The sequence below is a fragment of the Panthera leo genome, chromosome C2, assembly GCF_018350215.1.
Source record: "Panthera leo isolate Ple1 chromosome C2, P.leo_Ple1_pat1.1, whole genome shotgun sequence".
NCBI classification, from domain to species: domain Eukaryota; kingdom Metazoa; phylum Chordata; class Mammalia; order Carnivora; family Felidae; genus Panthera; species Panthera leo.
The window spans coordinates 10,850,768-10,870,520 of record NC_056687.1 but is presented as its reverse complement, the minus strand read 5'-3'; the positions used below and the strand labels follow the sequence as shown (position 1 = coordinate 10,870,520).

Genomic DNA, 19,753 nt, shown 5'->3' with positions numbered 1-19,753 from the left:
AGTGGAAATTTTTTCTCCGGCATCTCAGTCCTGGAGGACGTGAGCTCCTCTGAGATGGGGATAGGAGAGTAGGAAGGGTCCGCGTTGGGGGAGGGGGAGAGCTTCTCTGTGTGTACGTGTGTGCCTCCGTGGGTGTGAGTGTGTGTGTGTGTTTGGGGGGGGTATGTGTGAAGGGTGGGGGTAAGGGAGGTGCAGGAGGAGGAAGGAGGAGGAGGCCAGAGCCTCCCTGGTGAAGGCAGAGGTGATAAGGGCAGAGTGGTTTTGTCCTAACAAGGGCAGGCCCAGCGACCCAGACTCTTACTGCTCTGTCACCTGCAAGGATGCTGTCCTTTTCTTTAAAAAAAAAAAAAATTTTTTTTTAATGCTTATTTTAGAGAGGGAGGGAGACATAGTATCCGAAGCAGGTTCAAGGCTCTGAGCTGTCGGCACAGAGCCCGACGTGGGGCTTGAACCAGAGAACAGTGAGATCGTGACCTGAGCTGAAGCTGGATGCTTAACCGACTGAGCCACCCAGGCGCCCAATGGTGTCCTTCTGGACGGAGTCAAAGCTGGTTCACTACCTCTTCCACGTCCCAGCCACTGGGAAGAGGGGGAGGGGAGTGGACGACACACCCCTTCCTTTTCTAGAACCGCTCCCACTTCTACTGGCCAGAACTTCATCCCGTGACCTTGCTCGCTTCAAGGGAGTCTGGGAAGTATCTCAGAGGCCATGATCTTAGGGATTCTGCTAAAACTAACAAGGCAGGGTCAGGCACTGGGGAATAGCTGGAGGTCCCCTACAGGAGGAATGTGATTTTAGAGAAATGGTGTTACGAATCCACCCCTTACAACAGCAAAAAAAAAAAAAACCCAATTACATCCGTCCGACAAAGAATATAAAAGGTACATGATTAGGAAGATCAGATTGTCAAATGGGATCTGTCCAGTTTTAGCCAACTGCGGGGTCATGACAGAGGTTTTATCTCGGGAAGGTGTGCGTTGGGCCGCTCTACGGCCAGCTGGTTTTCAATGACGTAACATGCCTTGTAGCTCTCCAGAACCCGGGCCTGGAGGTACGCCTTGTCCTTCTCCTGCCAGGTGTCGGACTCGATGTACACGTTGAACGGGTCGTGGGAGTGCTCCAGCTTCTTGGAGCGGATGTAACTCAGCATGATGCCCAGGGTGAAGAAGCCGAAGAAGCCGAGCACCATGAGGATATAGAGTGCCTCCAGCTGGCTGTCGTCACCGCCAGGCGACCTGCGGGCCAGGCCTGACGTGTTGCTGCCCCGGAGAGCCGTCCCCTGCCACAGCGCGTTCAGAAAGGGCGTCGTGGCCGTGGTGTTGGGCAGAATCATGCTGGGCTTCGAGTTTCCACTGCGGGAGCTCCAACTTCCCGAGAAAACTTTCTAAGAGAAAAGTGCAGTGTGAAATCAGCAAGCATGTGCCGGCCCGAACCCACACACGCGCGCACACGCGCGCACGGTTTTCAAAATCTCAGGGGAGACGGGCGCCCCAACGTACCCCTCAGTCCATGGCATGTGCCTCCTTGAATCTGCACACACCCCTCTCTCGCTTGATCAGTTGGTCACTTGATTCCGTCTTATTTCCACTCCCCACCCCCACCCCCCTCCGAGGCGACCACCGGGGGGGGGGGGGGTTCCTCCACTCTACACGTTGTGTAGTGTGTGTGTATTTGAGATTATGTGCTGTGGACCCAATTGTGTCTCCCAGTTCATGTGTGGAAGCCCTAACCCCCAACCGTGACTGCACCAGGCGACGGGGTCTGCAGGAGGTAATCAAGGTTAAATGAGGTCATACGGGTGGGGCCCTAACCTGATAGGACTATAGCCTTAGAATAAGAGAGAGAAATCTCTCTCGAGCCACGTGAGGACCTTGGGAGAAGGCAGCTGGCTACCAGCTAGGAAGAGAGCTCACACAAGGAACCAAACCCTTCCGGAACCTCGATCTTGGACTTACAGCCTCCCAAGCTGTGAGAAAATGTGTGTCTGTAGTTTCAGCCCCCCGTCTGTGGGATTTTGTTACGGCAGCCCGGCCGAAGACATACAGACGTGCTGTTGGGGTACATAGCTGCCCCTCCTTCCCCTTCCTCTCCCCACCGTGACTTTATGGCCACTCAGGTGGTGAGGCGTGTCTGCACTCCTTTACTTCCGACGGTTGCACGGTACCCATGGCCCACACCCACTTCTTTTCTCTGCCTGCTCCCCCAGAACTGGATGCTGCTGTGGCCTCTAACTGCATAAGCAAAGGGGAAACAAACAAATACCCTTGTCCTCCTATGGACCTGGAAAAAGCCCACATTTCGTATATCTGGCGCCTGGTGGTTCGTGCTAGTCAGACTGCTGTGCTCTCAGACGTCCTAGGAGGTAACGGGCAAGGGGTGGTCTGTTCCAGCATGGAACAGCATGTGGATGGAAAGCCTGACCTAGAACTCCCCTCTCGGGGGCCAGTGTTCCACCCTGTGCTGTGTTTGCCCCCTCCCTGCCCGCTGCCCTCTGCCGAGTGACTGGCACCGGCCACGCAGAAAGTGACAGTTTCCCCATCATTTTAATCTGGATGTCACTATCCCCGCAAACCCGTGTAGCAGGCCTGGGGCTTGTGAAAGCTTTTGCCAAGTAGCTCTGGGATCCTGTCAGGGGGTTCACGCTTCAGACACCGCACCTTACGGTCACTGGTAAACTGAACGGGTTTCATTCGTACACAGTTTCTGGTCAGAAACACTGTGGAAAGAGAAATTCCAAAGTGCAAGGTGGGGGACGGGGGTGGGGGGCTCCGCCTCTCCCACCTACGATGGGGACTGCGATATCACATATCGTCTTGCTTAGGACACTGGTCAACCTAGAGCTCCTTTTTAGGATTGGCTTAATTTCAAAATTTCTGAGCCCGGCCCTAGGGGATGATGCCTCACCTAGAGGCATCTAGGCCGCTCTCCCTCCACCGATGCCTGGCCTGTAGGTGCACCCCAGAATTCTTTAGTTGGCCCTCCTTTCTTCTCACTCTGCCCACCCCCTGCGTGGTTACACCTGCCCCTTCTGGTTCACCCGTGTGGCCATGACCCCAGCTGCCCTTCTGGGCACCAGAGCTGGGTGTCCAATGACCTGCCAGGGATTTATTTACCCTCGGCCATCCCCACGGCCCTCCACCTCCCTCACGCCTCCTGCTCCGTGCCTCAGTGAGCCGAGTGGCCGTGTACCCACCCCAGAACCTGTCGTTCCGGCTCAAAGGCCCCCCTGAGCTCCTTCTGACCTTCGGGGCGAAACACTCCATTTTCAGCATATAGAGCCCAAATGCGAGGGCTCCTGCCCCCTTCTCTTGCTCCGCTGTTGTCTCTTGCCCAGACCCCATGCTCTGGCCAAGCCCTGTACACATCATCACCTCTTTGGACATCTCCAGCCTAGGCATCCTCCTTCTTGGCCCATGAAGCTCCGAAGTGATGCCTGGTAATGCTTCTCAGTCCAGCTCAACCTTCTCTGATGCGTGCCATGCCCTTGAAGGCTGTGTGCTCCCTGCTGATTGACCCATGGTCATCATCTCTTTCCCCCACCTTGTCCCCTGCAGCCTCCTGGCCTGGTGCCTGGCACACAGCAGCTTGGGAGCTGTCCATGAACTTCTTAATACCTCTTGACGGGTGGGCCCTGATTCTTCATAACCATAACCTGCGTATCTAATTAACGAATGCCCCCGAGCTGCCTTCAGACCGTTAGCTAAGTCCCTTTGGTCCCACAGGCTCAAGGAGCATGAGTGCCGGAGGAGAAAGTGATCAGACGTTGGAATTACGCCTCCACTCCGGGTTTGGATTCTGGCCCTGCTGCTATCTGGCCACATGACCCTGGCCAGGTTCCTTAGGCCTGCTCCGTCTTTTTCCCTTTGGGACCAGGGAGAAACATCATTGACATTTGCAGCTGTGGGATCACTAACCCAGTAAGTAGAGGGGCACACAGCCGTGTGCGCTCAGGGTCCCAGGTGTGAGTGCCTTGGTTTTTTCCTGCTCATTCAGAAATAGCAGCCCAGGGATTTGGAGGTCGGGGGTTTTAGGTCTGGCTCTTCCATGGCCCACCATGGTGGCTCCCTTTACTTTATGGAGAAGACGCTCATGAATAAGGCACAAACGTGTTTATGGGCTCTCCTGACACCTCTGGGGCTTTTGAGTCTGTGCCCTGAGATCTGGGAGGGGGTAAGCAGGCTCCAGAGACTCCCAGCCTCTGATTCCTATCCCAAGTCAGCATTTTCCCCCATTCCAGCCACGGCAGTAGACAGGAATCATTTGGTAACATTTTTTTTTTTTTTTCTTCGAAGCTTAGACCCAGAGCTGCTGGTCTGCTGAAAATCACTCAAGACAAGAGGCTCTGGGCAGCTAAGATTTCCAAACAAGATGTCCAACATTTTCTTTTTAAATGACCTCAAACCACTTATGAATGCATAGAACCCTGACCCGGGAAGGTACACAGGCCTTGAGCTGATAATGCAATTTTTTTTTCTAAAAACGCGGAATGACCACAGTCGGCAAGGAATCCCGCTGCTAATTACTGTTAGAGCATCCCTACTGCTTCACGACCACGCGAGATTGGAATCAGGTTAGGCAACCGGCAGAAGTTAAGTGGCTTCGAACTCATAGTTCCACGCAGCAAGTCAACCTCAGAGCAACTTTTGGAACTAATTCATATGGGTGGGATTACTGAGAAGACCTATTGCTTAAAACCAGACGGACTTTTCCGTGGCTGGAGAAAGCAACAGAAACAACTGCTTGGAAAGCCCACCAGGCCTTACTCCAACGTAGGGGTGCTCAAACTGTAACATGCTTTAGAATCACCTTCTTGGGGTGCCTGGGTGGCTCGGTCAGTTGAGTGTCCGATTTCGGCTCAGGTCATGATCTCACGGTTCGTGAGTTTGAGCCCCACATCAGGCTCTGCGCTGACAGCTCAGCCCTCTTTGGATCCTCTGTCTTCCTCTCTCTGTCCCTCCCCCGCTTGTGCACACACTCTCTCTCTCTCAAAAATAAAATTAAACATTTAAAAGATGTTAAAAAAAAAAATCACCTAAAAACGCAGAGTGCTGGGCTCCACTCCCAGAGTTTCTGAATCCAGAAGGGTGGGGGTGGAGCCTGAGAATTCGCATTTCCAAATTCACAGGTGCTGCTGATGCTGCTGATCTGGGGACTCCCCCTCCCCCCCATTTGGTAGCCTATTGGAATCACCTGGAGAGCTTTAAAAAAAAAATACTGATGGACACCCCTGCCCCCTCCAAAGACTGTGATGTTCTTATTTGTGGTTCCTTTCTGGCATCGGGGCTTTGAAAAACTTCCTAGGTGATCCTAATTTGTAGCCAAGCATGAGACCCACTGGGCTATGGGACCTTAAGAAATTGACCAATCATTGGTACTGCAAGGTGCCAGGAAGAGTTTTATAAGAAGAGAAACCATGCTTTCATACAATAATTTTCAAATCCCGTTTGGTTTTTAATTTTTCTTTTTTTTTTTTTTTTTTGGTCTCCTATGTCCCTGATGTAATGTGAACGGAAGTTGCAGAGAGAAATTCTCAAGCCTTCCCTTTATACCCCAGCTGCCTCCCACCTGACTCACCCTGGCACCTTCAATTATGCTGAGCCTGCCGGAGCCTTGTGCCAGGCCAGGAAAGGCAAGTTCATTAACTGCCTTTCAAATAATGACTCGGAATTTTTAAAGGGAAATCTTTGTCTTACTTTACACGTAATTTAATGTACTGCTTTTGCGAAATGCCCTCGGTGCCCCCAAGGCCTGCATGCTGGGTCACGCGGCGTTCTGTGTAATGAGTCTCAAAATGAGTTTGGCAATGTCCTCTTCAGAGTCAGCATGGTGTAAATGAACTCAATCTGCATGTCAGCTGGGGGTTTATGTCCCATTCTCCAAGTTCACTTCTATTATCATGCCAAAGCGCTGCCCAGTGGCCACTGTTTCACGTTACTGGACTCAAACAGATTTGAAGAACTAAGCCAGCAATCTTAACTCACAGGGAACTAGGCTCCATAGCGTTCAACTGACCTGCCCAAGGTCACGTCTCTTATCAAAAATGCACCTAAAATGTAATCTTGTGGCCCTGAACTCCCATTTTATTAGTACAGAAAAAGGAGTTCTCGGGACTTTGCAGAGAACAGATAGATTCTGTATTTAAGGTCAAAGGAGCGGAGGACGTGGGCACTTTTATCAGGTAAAACCAGGGCTACCCAAATGAGGACAGGCTCGTGACCTAAATATGCCATCAGGACACCCCCTCCCCTCCTGGGGTGAACCACAGCTGTTTGTAGCTTGCACAGTGTCAAGGGGGCTGGGGGAGGGGGGCAGAAGCAGCAGGAACCAGGGAGGTCCAATTCCAAACACAGCCAGTTTTATGCTTAGCCCATGCTGGACATTCTCCCCCATTCTCTTTTTATTTATTTTTTTAAGTTTATTTATTTTGAGAGAGAGAGAGAGAGAGAGAGAGAGAGCACACTAGTGGGTGAGGGGCAGTGAGAGAGGATCCCAAGCAGGTTCTGAGCGGTCAGCGCAAAGTCAGACATGACGCTCGAACTCACGATCTGAGCTGAAATCACCAGTTGGATGCTTAACCGACTAAGCCACCCAAGCGCCCCCACGCTGGACATTCTCGAATTGGCCTTCCTGGGCCCAGAAAGAGGGGGTTTCTAGAAGTGTCTGCCTCAGCCCGGGTTTGAGCATCCTCATGCAGCAGGGACACCGCTCCCAATCAAGGTTAGTGCATTTTTTTCTTCTTCAAAGTTTAGACCCAGAGCTGCTGATCTGCTGGAAATCACTCAGGATACGGGGTTCTGGGCAGCTGAGCTGAGCTAAAAGCTGCCAGTAGAGACCACCTGGGTCTCCACGAGCCTGGGATCCTGGGAGACTCCCAGCTGCACCCAGAGGAGAAGGGGGCAGTGAGTGACGTCACGGTGGCCTGGAGCATATCACCCCTTTTGCATTTCCCTCACAGGTCCTGGCTATGTCGCCCGGCTGCACTGATAACACAGCCTGGAAGCTTCCAGAACAGATTTCCTAGCATTGCCACATTTCATTCTCTCTTAAGCGTTTACTGAGCAACCAAGGCTTCTGTGGCCCACTCCGGCCACACTTTTGCCGAGAGGGACAGATGCTGGGGGGAGTAGGGAGTGTCTGAGTGAGAGCTCGAAGAGCTGAGTTCCAGCCCTGACTCAGTCCTAGATAAAACACAGGGTTCCCCTGGGCCCTTACTTTCCTTATGGGGGTAGAGCAAGGATAACATTCCTATGGTCTTAACAGCATTCCTTCAGCATTTCCTCAAAGAGCATCCAGTCTTGAAATCCTCACTGGCCTTCATTTGCATCAGGAAGCAGAATGAGGGTAAAACTGATCATGAATTAACCTAATTTTGGTGCATATGATCTTACTGATTCCAGAACTCTGCAAGCATGTTTTCCCTGGAAGCAACTATCAATTATTTTCATCTTTATCTCAACACTGTGTCCAAATTCTGGAGGCATATTTATCCCTGAGCAGAAAAGAAGCCAACAGGGGCCCCCAGACCCTTCCAGGATGGGAATATGAACCAGTGAGCTGGTGAGAGGGACCCAGCCCAACATAATATGGGGAAACGGACGAGCATTTTGGTGTGGAGAATGGACGGCAGGATTCCCAGACTCTGGAGGGCTGCTGAAGTCAGAAGGAAGGCAGGTGGGTTATCACCTTCAGCAAATTTAAAAAAAAAAAAAAAAAAAAAATCAGGAGCCTCAGTATTCTTATCTGAAAACTGGACATAATGGAATCTCCCCTGACTACACCACAGGATTCTGTGAGATATGGAACAAACCCACAACTTTCCTACCTCTAACTTCTGCTGCTCTCTCGGCAAGAGATCCGTGACCGCCATATTTCCTTGTCAAAATTCTACTGGCCCTCCAAATGCCTCCTCCTATGCCAACCTGGGTGTCAACACCCCATTCAGATGTCCCCTCCTTTAACCACATGGCGCCTTGTCTATATGACTCATATTCTAATTGGTATTGTAGCAATTTGTACATTTGTCTGGGCATTTCCTTCCAGAAGCTCAGGAAGGTCAGAGACTATCTTGCTCACCTTGTCCCCACTCCAGCACCCAGAATGGCTCAATAAGAGATTGCTGGATTAAATGTGAATGCAAAGTATTAGGTTCGTTACAACTACAATGTGATTGCGAGTGCAAATAACCAACAAGGAATAATAAATACACTCTTGAAAGAAATTGGGTGGGTCGCCAAATGAAAACCTCTTTCAATAGAGCATGTTTTTTTTCAGTATGTTTTCATATAATAAAATGTAAGCTATTTTTATTTATATTTATATCATTAGTATTATTTATTTTGTATATTAAAATTTAATATTTTAATTAAATTGTACAATTTAAATTACATTTAAAAATGTACATTGTACATTTAAAGTACATTGTAAAATGTACAATTAAAATTAAAATTTTAATTAATTGTACATAAAATACAACATCATTTTCTTATTTATTTTTTTTATTTATTTGTTTTTTCAACGTTTTTTATTTATTTTTGGGACAGAGAGAGACAGAGCATGAACGGGAGAGGGGCAGAGAGAGAGGGAGACACAGAATCGGAAACAGGCTCCAGGCTCCGAGCCATCAGCCCAGAGCCCGACGCGGGGCTCGAACTCAAGGACCGTGAGATCGTGACCTGAGCTGAAGTCGGACGCTTAACCGACTGCGCCACCCAGGCGCCCCTCATTTTCTTATTTATTATGTCCATTGCTTGTTGTTTGTCTTCTCCGCCAAAGCCTACGCATTGGACAAGGGCGTTTGCGTGTGATCTTCCGCATGTATCTCAAGGACTAGAACAGTACCTGGCATATGGTAGGAGCAGAATAAATATTCATAGGACGCAGGCATGCATGCATGAATGCATGAATGAATAAATGTTCCACTCAACTACCAGAAAGCCCTGAGCCACCAGCTCTACCTTCAGAGACTTAAGATGAGAAGACTGAGTCCCTCTGATGTCCTCACGATGTACTTTATTTTCAAAACAGTCCACTTGCTAAGAACCTGTCAAAAGCGAGACATCCCGGGGACATTCTCGAAAGGTAGACTGCCTTCCTTGGACCCATCCTTAGCTCACCTCTGGCGAGTATATGAAATAGATTACAGAAAGCAGGTTTTTTGCCACCTCCTTAGATACCCACAGATCAGAGTCAAGGTGCTTTCTGGCAACTCGGCACATATGAATTTAAACAATTGTGTGACCACAGCAAAGTTCCCCACCAGCCTGAACATAAATGGCCCTGGTGGCTACTGGCCAGAACCTTCATTAATGGAACCAGAAGCTCCTTCTTAACCTAAATGTGGACTCGAAATAAACAGCTTACATCTAGCAGTTTAAAAAATCCAGGTGGGAGGGGGCACTTGGGTGGCTCAGTCAGTTAAGCATCCAACTTCAGCTCAGGTCGTGATCTCACCCTTGGAGAGTTCGAGCTCTGCTTCGGGCTCTGTGCTGACAGCTCAGAGCCTAGAGCCTGCTTGGGATTCTGTGTCTCCCTCCCTCCCTCCCCAATTTACAATCTCTCTCTCTCTCTCAAAATAAGTAAACATTAAATTCTATTTTTTTTTAATCCAGGAAGGGACAATGTAACCAAAACACCACCGCAGGCAGCTTGCTTCCAGAAGTTCCACATTTCCCCCAATTACTACAATCAAGATCAGATACCAACAATGATTGCCCCATGCCTTTTCCCCAGGGAGAGGCCAAGGCCCAAGACCCTTCCTGGTCAAAAAAATTCTAACGTTCCCTCCGAGGCTGGGTGTATATGTAAGTATTGCCCGAGCTGGATGGAGGTCTTCGAAAGAGTGGGGACTGGGATCTTGGGCGTCTTTAGTTCTCTTTGGATGCTTTTAGGCACTTGCCGAGTTTTCTACAAGAATGGCTGAGATTTAATAAAAATGGGGAAGTGTGGTCGTTAGTGGCGGGTGAGATCGTTTTCTGTGCGTGCGCCTCTAAGTGAAGCCGGCAGAGCCGAGAGCGGAGAGGGGGCGCGGGCCGCTCGCCGCAGTACGCGGGTCGCGGCGCCTCCTGCCCTGCGGCTGAGACCGGGGCCCTGGAGCCCCCGTCCGGGTCGCCCGATTGCGGCGCCGGCGCGCGGGGCGAGGAGCCGGGAGGCGGGAGAGTGGACTTACCGGGTCTGGCGCGTCCAGGCGGCCGGGTGCGCAGCGGGTCCGCCGGCCGCGCGCAGGACACCGACAGCCGAGCCCGAGGCGGCGCCCTCCGGGGCAAGTGCACCGCGCTGGCGGGCGGGGCCTCCCGGAGCCGGCGGGCGCCCCGCCCCGTGCCCGCGCGTCCCCGCCCCCGCCCCCGGCCGACCCCAGGCCAGATCCCGGCCCCCTCGGCCCTCCACAGCCTGCGATCCCCTTGGATGGCGCCGGTGGGCTCAGCGCCGGCAGAAAGTCGCTGTTACTGCAACTGCCAGCCGGCCAGCCAGCTCTACCTTCCTGCAGGAGTTTGAGGTTGGCAGGCGAGAAGGGGCTAAGGCCAAGAGAAGGGCATTCCGGGAATCCCCCGCCCCCCCCCCCCCAGCCCACCCCACCCCCACCCCCACCGCCGCCACCACCCTGGGCCCAGCGCCACATCCCTTCCAACAGCTCCAAACAGTAACTTAAAGACGCTCCAAGCCCCGCAGACTCCTTTTCACCGCATCCCGCACCCCAGCTCTGGCCGCGCATCTCTTCGGCAGATGTATCGAGCGCCTACTGACGGGGTGTCCAGCCCCGAGCTGGAGGGGCAGCTATGGAGCACAGGTGCGGTCCCCGCCCGCGGGAGTCGGTCGCCGGAGCCACCCACGCACGCTTTGGCCCTGGCTCTCCAAAGTCCTGGGGGCGGTGGGACCGGCCACGAGGGGCAAACCGCACACCCGCCGAGTGACCTGCCAGCAACTTCCCAGCAGCTGCTCAGGTTTGGGAGGCGAGAATGAGACTGGGCTATTCCCAGTCCTGCTAGAGCCCCGGGGTGGGGGGGGGGCGGGGGGGGGGTAAGGTCCTGGCTCAAGGTCTGCAGGCAGGTAACAGAGAAAGAAGGTTCCTGACCTAGAGCCAGAAGACGCTCCCTCTGCTTGGTCTGCCTCTTTCCTTCTCCTTCTCAGGCCTTGGCCCCCGTCCTCTCCCGGGGAGGAAGCTCTGGGAAGGGTCCACCCCATGTGACAGACACTCCAGGGCTCAGCTCCGCCGGCCAAGGCCGAGCAGGCACCTCCAGGCTCCAGGGGCACCAGTACGAACCCTCATCAGACACTCTGGAAAGCCCTAAAATGTCCTCAGCCTCGATGTGTAATTGTACTGTGTGAAATCTGTTCTGTGGGGAGGGATAATGGATGAAGCTTAGAAAAGCTTTATGCATAGAAAGGTTCTTTGAGTTTTACTTGCAGTAACTAGAATCTGAAGGTCTCAAAATCTAAAAGTGGTTAAAGATGGGGCGCCTGGGTGGCTCAGTCGGTTAGTGGGATTTCGGCCCAGGCCATGATCTCCTGGTCTGTGAATTAAAGCCCCAGTGGGGCTCAGTGCTGACAGCTCAGAGCCTGGAGCCTGCTTCAGATTCTGTGTCTCCCTCTCTCTCTGCCCCTTCCCTGCTCACACTCCTGTCTCTCTCTCAAAAATGAATCAATGTTAAAAAAAATTTTTTTTTTTTAAAAGTGGTTAAAGGGGCGCCTGGGTGGCTCGGTCAGCTGAGCGCTGGACTTCGGGTCAGATCATGATCTCACCCTTAGTGAGTTCGAGCCCTGCACAGGGCCCTGTGCTGACAGCTCAGAGCCTGGAGCCTGCTTCCTGATTCTGTGTCTCCCTCTCTCTCTGTCCCTCCCTGACTTACAATCTGTCTGTCTCTCTCTCTCGAAATAAGTAAACATTGAAAAAAATTTTTTTAATAAAATAATAAAAAAAGTGGTTAAGGGTGGCACCTATGGGTATTCTTCTCCATACCGGAATATTACATGCGGTCATCAAGACAATGTTTACAAATAGTTGGTAACAACACGAGGGATCCTTCTATTGTAATGTTAAACGTGAGAAATAACGAGGCTCTAAATTGCACACACGGGATGCTATGCATTATTTGAAGACTGAAAAAACACACCACAATGTCAATATTGTCTGTAAATGGTGGGCTTATATGCGATCTGTTTTCTTATTTACACTATTCTGTGTTTTCCTTTTTTTTGGGGGGGCAATAACTCTTTATTCTTTAATATTTAGGGGAAAAAATACATACACTGTATCTGGAAAGTCCCTAGGTTCACCGTGCTCAAGGTCAGGCTGCATGGAGGTGGTCTCTTTTTGCCCACCTGTCCAAAAAAGGACTCCACTAGGGGGGAAATGGGTTATGGGTCGAAGCAAAAATGTTTATCTGCCAAATTTATGTAGAGCCCCTTCAGTGTCAACTCACGGGCCGGGTAACTGTGCGTGGCGTGCCCCCCACCAGCCGTGACGTTACTATCTCCCCGGACGGTGGGGGACAATGCCTGCCGCCTGTCACCCCGTTATTGTGGAGACACCGTGTATGTCAGCGTTTGCAAAAGGTGATACGTATGGGAGTGGCGGTCTTCATACCTCTCTTCCTGGTTCTCCCCGGACCACATGTGATGGATTGTTGGATCACGACGATACTGTTTTTGTCACTTATTTTTAATGATGCATTATGATTACAGATGAGAAAGAAGGCACTTTGTGACTTGAAATGGTTTCTTCTTTTCTCTTTCTCTTCCCTCTTTTGCCCTCTTAGTCTCACCTTTGCCCAAGGAGCAGGTGTGACTGAACTTAAAATAATCCTAACAATAGAGCTACAGCCCATCAAGCCCTTGGGTCATTTCTCCCTCTCTTCTCTTTCTCTCTCTGGCTCCCCCACCTTCTGTGCTCTTCTTGGTCCCTTCGTTGGGAACTGGGTCTTGGGAAAGGGGTGGCAAACGTAGCCCCCTTCTCTTCTGAGTGGGTTTATCTTCCTCTTCTGTGAGTTCCCACCTCGAGGCAGGTGGCATCGGAAGTCAGAGCTCCGGCCACTTTTCATTCTTTTTTTTTAGGGAAATCTCATATCTTCATTTGCAATGTGGATGTCGTGCTTCTGTTTCTAACCTTGCTCTGGGGAGGGAAAGGCTCTGCCCTCCGAAGGGACTGATCTTCAGTGTAACCCACCCGGGGTGTTTCACGGACCGTGGACCAAGATCTGTGGACGGTTCATTGCTGTTCCCTCCGGCTGCCCTTCGGTCGGCGTCCAGATGCCCCTGGATTAGCCTGAGGACATGCCCTGCCCCGTGACCCCTCCTTCTTCTTGCCTGTCCTCCCCTCTCCCCCATGGCTTTACCCTCCCACGGGAAACTCTCATTTCTCAGTGAGAAACACAGCTGTAAAGCAAACAACCTTTCTTGAGTAACAACAGAGCATATCCTGGGCGCAGTCACATGCTCCGTTGCATTTGCCACGGGAAGGACAAAGAGGAGGAAGGACACGGAAGTCCTCATTCTGCCCTGCTGGTGACAGATGAGGAGGTGTCGAGTGATGGAAGAGGAGAGGCTCACCCCGCCTGCCCCCTGGGGCGCCGCCCCCCACTGCCCTCCACAGCTCCGTTGGCACTGCACGCAGGTGGCCTGGCACACGTGTCCGTGTCTTCTCTGACGGCCACACAGCGCCCTCATCCCTTCTGCCTCGTTTCCTCGGCCAGAATCTCCCCATCTGATCCACTTGGTTGTAGGAGGCCTGCCTCAGTTTCCTCCCAGGGCTCCTCTTTGGCTGGGCGTCCTGCACACAAGGGGCATCCTTCCCAAATGCTGAGGTCTCCTGGTATTCTCCTAAACCCTCCTAGAGGATTGCTCTTGTTCTGATGAAAAGAAACCCCCCTCAAGCTGTGTATAAGCCATTCCAGCTCCGTGAGCTCACTTCCCACTGCTCTGCCTCACCCCCCCCCCCCCCAAGCTTCCAGACCAGCAAACGAGGCACCTCCATTCTCTGGGCACAGCCCGCCTTTCCCGCCTCCAGGTGGATGATCGTCCTCCAACGTGGGCCCAGGACATCTTTAAACCCCAGATCTCCAGCAAAGGTCTAGGCCAAGGGGCCAGGGGCCAGCTCTGTGCCTCCTGGCATAGGGTCAATTTGTTTGCTTAGGCTTTGAGTTTGTTTCCAAGATTAAAAAATCGAGATCTCCTGCTTCGGATTCTGTGTCTCCCTCTCTCTCTGACCCTCCCCTATTCATGCTCTGTCTCTCTCTGTCTCAAAAATAAATAAACGTTAGAAAAAATTAAAAAAAAAAATCGAGATCTCTCCTACTAAACACTGAGATGTCTGGCTTCCTCTATACAACTCTAGATCTTAGAAACTTTATGCTCGCCTTTGGCAGGGTGACAAGTGACAGGAGCGTCATTTTCCACAAAAATACACGCTAGAGAATTTGCCACACGCCCTACCATTGCACAATCAGCAGGACCCACTGACCCTGCCTGTCTGTAGGGATTGAGTCTGTCGCTCCTGTTCTAGGCCTTTCCCTTCCGGGACAAAGCCCCCTCACCTGGCTGTTCCTTCCCTTTGCGTTCCTAGGAACTCAGGTCCTCCCTTGCTTTGGCCTTGCTAATTTGTTGTGTTGCAGGTGCCAAGTTGGAGACGGAGGTTTTGTTTATCCTTTTAGAGCAGCGCTTCCTAATTTTTCAGGAATCTTCTCGGGAATCTATGGCTTTCCTCCCATCCCTCCAAATGCACGCATGTGCAACACTTTGCTTACAGCTCAGGAGACTTAGGGCCCCCTGGTGTGGTAGGTTCGCGGCTGCCGTATGAGGAGCCACAGGGCAAAGACTCTCTTTTCCGTGGATCAAACTCGACCCCGTGGTACTGATTCCGTGGGTCTCCCCTGTATGCCAAGTGTGGCTGGACTGCTGGACAGCAAGACTGTCCACAAAACCAGTCATCTCAGCTGCCTCTGCTCAGGTCCTGGGAGCATCAGTCCTCCTTCTTAGCATCCCGGAGTCACCTAAGGAAGATGATGTACCAGTTACAGACCCACCGACTCAGGCCTCACAGCTGCCCTTGCCTTTCCCAGCCTTCACCTTGCTATGAAAAGAGCACAGATCCAATTAAGAATGCTTTTCTAAAAGAAATAACAGCGTGGTTCACCACCACCCCCCCCCCCCCACCTCCTTTCTGTCCCGGAATAACGATATGCTGATAGGAACATGGATAAATTAATTACACTCTGGAATGCTATTCATTGCTAGGAAAGAACACTGAATCTACACATAAGGCGCTTGACATTTGAATACACACATTGCCCTTATAAGGTTTCTTTTAACACCCTATTGATCCAGTTTACGCAGGATTTATAGGTATAATCCTTTTAAATGCCGTGGCTTCAGAATCACAGAGGTGGCACTATGCCGAGGGCCAGAGTCAGCCAAAGAGCAAGGCAACTGCGGGAACGAGATTAGCATCTCTTCAGTTCCTTGTATGTCTGATATTATTTTGCGTTCCTCCAATTCCTGATTATACAGAAGCCCCGTTGTGGCCCACAGTCCCTGAAAAGCAAGGACACCGGCAAGCCTGAACCGAGAACCAGCGCAGGCAGCCTTTCTGGGAATGTGTGCGAAGGTCACTTTTTAGAGATGGGACCGTCCACAGCCATTGTCGTGATTTCGGTGCTGTTGCCACCAGGACCTTCTGCCTGGGAGTCCGGATTAATGCCGGAGGCCGTGAGCGGGGATTGAAGCGATAGGCGAAGAAATCAGAGGTGCTATCTATCTGGCATGACTCGGAGGAGGAGAGGAAATGTATTCAGAGGGAATCTTTAGAAAAGCGAATTCCAGGGGCGCCTCTGTGGCTCCGTCGGCTAAGCGGCCGGCTTCGGCTCAGATCGTGATCTCACGGTTCGCGAGTTCGAGCCCCACGTCAGGCTCTGCGCTGACAGCGCGGAGCTTGCTTGGGATTCTCTCTCTCTCTCTCTCTCTCTCTCTCTCTCTCTCTCTCTCCCCGCCCCTCCCCCACTCGCACTCTCTCTCTGTCTCTCTCTCGAAATAAATAAACTTAAAAAAAAAAAGCAAATTCCAAAATACCTTCAACTGTGAAATATGTAAACAGTGAAAAGATTTTGATGACAACCTTGATCTTCGAATCCTTATTCTAAGGAATATCTAGTCTGAACTCAGACTCCCTCCCTTACCATTTGTCTCAATAAATGAATCTTCTCTTTTGATAACTGCTCAGTTTGTTTATTTGTCATGCTTATCTGCTTTTGAGAGAGAGAGAGAGAGAGAGAGAGAGTTGGGGAGGGGCAGAGAGAGAGGGAGACGCAGAATCGGAAGCAGGCTCCAGGCTCGGAACTGTCAGCACCGAGCCTGACGTGGGGCTCGAACTTGTGAACCTCGAGATCGTGACCTGAGCCGAAGTCAGAAGCTCGACCCACCGAGTCACCCAGGCGCCCCAGATGACTTGTCAGTTTAACTCAGTATTTGCCGAGCTCTTCCTAGATGGGCGGGGTGGAGGGCCCCCAATCAAAGATATGTCCAACTTCATCCACCTTGCAGAGTAGAGCTGAGAGGCCACCCTGTTCTCTTCACCAGTCTCCCCCTGCCCCTCCTCAACACACACAAAGTCTTTCTGGCAGAAGTGCAGTCTCTCCCTGCTGGGGACTGCTGTGACAACATTGCCCTTATGTTTTATTTATTTATTTATTTATTTATCTATCTATTTTGAGAGAGACGGAGAGCATTCAAGACTGTGCGTGCAAGTGGGGGAGAAGCAGAGAGAGGCTCGAAGGCAGGCCCTACACTGTCAGCGTGGACTCCATGGCGGGGTTTGAGCCCACGAACCAAGAGGCCATGACCTGAGCCAAAACCAAAAGTTGGACACTTAACCAACTGAGCCACCCAGGCACCCGTCGTTGTTGTTTTTAAGCCCAATCAGTTCCGATAGCACACGATGTCACCTTTGACCATGGCCTTCTGTCCCCCAAAGCTCTCAGAACTATTCTTTTCTCATTTCTGAAGCACCCACCACCCCCACCCCCCGCCCCCACCACCACCAAAAGACGAGCACATATCAGCTTTTGCCAGGAATCGAACAAGGGTTTCCAGGCTGATCTCCTAGCCCAGGAGACCCTCTCCCTCTATCCTTGAGAGGTCCATTTTACCACGCTTCCTTTTCTCGCTCATGTGACAGTGATTGACCATCACATCCGCTGTCCTTGTCAGCTGCCCCAAAGGACAAGCTCTATCAGCTGATTTGCCTTCAGTCCCCTGCTGTAACCAGCAAGGCACGTAACAAGTGGACGGGGATTCATGGATATTTCTTGAGGAAACAGCTGGTTACTTGTCCCTGATGTGGGGGACACCCCTTTCGGGACCAGCCGTAGACCAGACTGTATCACCCGGTGGTCCTGAGCATGACAGAATCTCCGTGAACATCTGCTGAGTCAAGTTGAATTTAATGGAATGTCAGAGTGTGGAAATTTGGACTAGAAAAGCAAGTAGGAGGAATAAGTGTGAATGGCAGTATCTAAATTAAAATCTGTGTTGTGCCAGTAGATCAGACCTTTTCTACACGGATTTTGCTCGTTTGGAAATCCCAAAATGCCCAAGGTATCAGAAGCACTGACCACTGGGCAAGGGAACTGTCGATAACAAATGCCACGATTATTTAGTGTTCCATCTCCCGTGGCAGCGAGTGACCTGAGACTAAAATGAGAAAGAACTCGGAGCCCTGGGGGGGGGGGGGGGGTGTTCTGCCTCTACAGCTAACCGGCCGGTCACTAGAGCTGAGCCGAGGCACCCAAACTCTCCCTTTCTTGTTTTGCTCATTTGCGACTCAGGTGGTAAGAAGTCTTGCTCTGTTTGACTTGGCTTGGTGTGCTGAGTAAAATAGCTTCTTTCAATCCCTGTGCAACAAGGCAGGGAATTTAAAATAAGAAAGATAGGGGAGGAGTGTTCTGGACAAGACGGCTCAATGAGTTCATGCTTTGATCCATCGTTCAGCTGTGAGCACAGCCATGGCAGATAAGGTACAAAAATAGAAAGCTAAAAAGGGACGCCTGGCTCACAGAGGCAGTGAAAAACTGCCGGAAGCCTCTGACCCACGGGGGCTCTTTGGCTAAAATCAGCAGGGGGTTTAGCTCCTCTGGGCAAACCCAACAGGCAAACGCCCAAGATGCCAGACAGGCACCAAGTTACTTGAAGCCAGGAGCCGGGTGGGAGCCCTGAAAGAAAGAAATTGTGGAAAGAAACCATTGCCTGGAGACTCAGGTTCTAGAAGAATGAGGGTCTAAGAATGCGGGGCTGGAGACCCAACCCCCCCCCCCCACCGGAAACTGAGCCTGGTCACATAGTGGCCTCAAGACTGCATGGATGTCCCCAGGATCACTATGGGACAGAACCCCCAAAGTCCCCTTATCAAATCTGGTCCAGGATGACATTCCAGAGTCAGGGTGAAAGTTATGACAACATGCTGGCCAGGGAAGGGCTGGCTGGGTGAGGGGGAGGCAGATAGAAATGAAAATAAGGTACAAAAAGAAGCCCAAAAAAAACCCCAAAACCCCATTCAAAAGGAGCCTAAAAATAAGAATTCTAAAACATGTGAAAACATCTATTATTAAGGACAAGTCAAAAGTCCTTAACTCATTTTATGAAGCAGGAACACTGATACTAAACCGCTTGAGGACAGGACAAAAATGGAAAATCACCCGTCAGCATCAACCCTGAAAATGATTGCAGGGAGGCTGGGTAAAAATATTAGCAAACTGAATTCAACAAGTCTTTTTTTTTTTTTTTTTTTAAATGTTTATTGATGTTTGACAGACAGAGACAGAGTGTGAGTGGGGTAGAGGCAGAGAGAGGGAGAGACACAGAATCCGAAGCAGGCTTCAGGCTCCGAGCCCTCCGCACAGAGCCCGATGTGGGGTTTGAACCCATGAACCGCGAGATCATGACCTGAGCCGAAGTCAGAGGCTTAACCGACTGAGCCACCCAGGTGCCCCCGAATTCAGCAATTCTTAAATCAACACTATATCATAACAAAGGTAGGTTCATTCCGGGAATGCCAGGTTGGTTTAACATGGTCTAATATAAGAAAATCGATGTATAGAAGTAACATATTAGTAGTATTAATATTGACATGAATATGAATGATGTAATGATTAATTTAATTTAGTTTATTTTTTAAATATTTAGTTTGGGGGGGGGGGGGGGAGACAGACAGAGAATCCCAAACAGGCTCCGTGCTGACAGCAGAGAGCCCGATGTGGAGCTTGAACTCACGCACCATGAGATCATGACCTGAGGTGAAGTTGGACACTTAACCGACTGAGCTACCCAGGTGCCCCATGTAATGATTAATTTTATATTACAACTTGGCTGGGCCACACGGTGCCCAGGTATTTGGTCAAACATTATTCTGGGTATTTCTGTGAGTGTGTTTTGCAATGAGATTATCATTAACATCTATAGACTGAGTAAAGCAAATTATACTCCTCAATGTGGGTGGGCCTTACCCAATCAGTGGAAGACCTGATAAGAACAAAAGTCTGACTCTCAAGTAAGAGAGAATTCTCCTGCCTGAAAGCCTTTGAAATAGGACATAGGCTCTTCCTGGTTCTACAGCAGCCTACGGCCCCTCAGACTAAAATTGGGACAGCAGCTCTGTAGATTTTCTATTTGTCAGGTGATCCAATTCCTTAAAATAAATTTTTTTGTAATCTATTGGTCCTGTTTCTCTGGAGAACTTCAACCTATGCATATGTTATTAGCATTAAATTTACT

At 50.8% G+C, this 19,753-nt stretch overlaps 1 protein-coding gene and 1 long non-coding RNA gene across 3 annotated transcripts; one reads left to right on the top strand and one right to left on the bottom strand.

Moving 5' to 3' along the window:
- Positions 1-483: 483 nt before the first annotated feature.
- KCNE1 (potassium voltage-gated channel subfamily E regulatory subunit 1) lies at positions 484-10,249 on the bottom strand. Its single transcript, XM_042955639.1, has 2 exons — positions 10,167-10,249; positions 484-1,385 (listed from the first exon to the last, which is right to left on the bottom strand). The coding sequence occupies exon 2, from the start codon at positions 1,332-1,334 to the stop codon at positions 945-947; it is 390 nt and encodes a 129-aa protein (XP_042811573.1). The 5' UTR covers positions 1,335-1,385; positions 10,167-10,249; the 3' UTR covers positions 484-944.
- Positions 10,250-10,350: 101 nt separating this feature from the next.
- LOC122230310 lies at positions 10,351-14,175 on the top strand. Of its 2 annotated transcripts, XR_006207371.1 has the most exons (3): positions 10,351-10,493; positions 10,721-10,938; positions 13,049-14,175. It is a non-coding gene; the product is annotated as an uncharacterized LOC122230310 (long non-coding RNA). The 2 variants fall into 2 exon arrangements; XR_006207372.1 differs by lacking the exon at positions 10,721-10,938.
- The last annotated feature ends 5,578 nt before the right edge of the window (positions 14,176-19,753 follow it).

Excerpts from the sequence above, each read along its gene's own strand:
- KCNE1 (XM_042955639.1), bottom strand. The coding sequence starts at position 1,334 with ATGATTCTGCCCAACACCACGGCCACGACGCCCTTTCTGAACGCGCTG.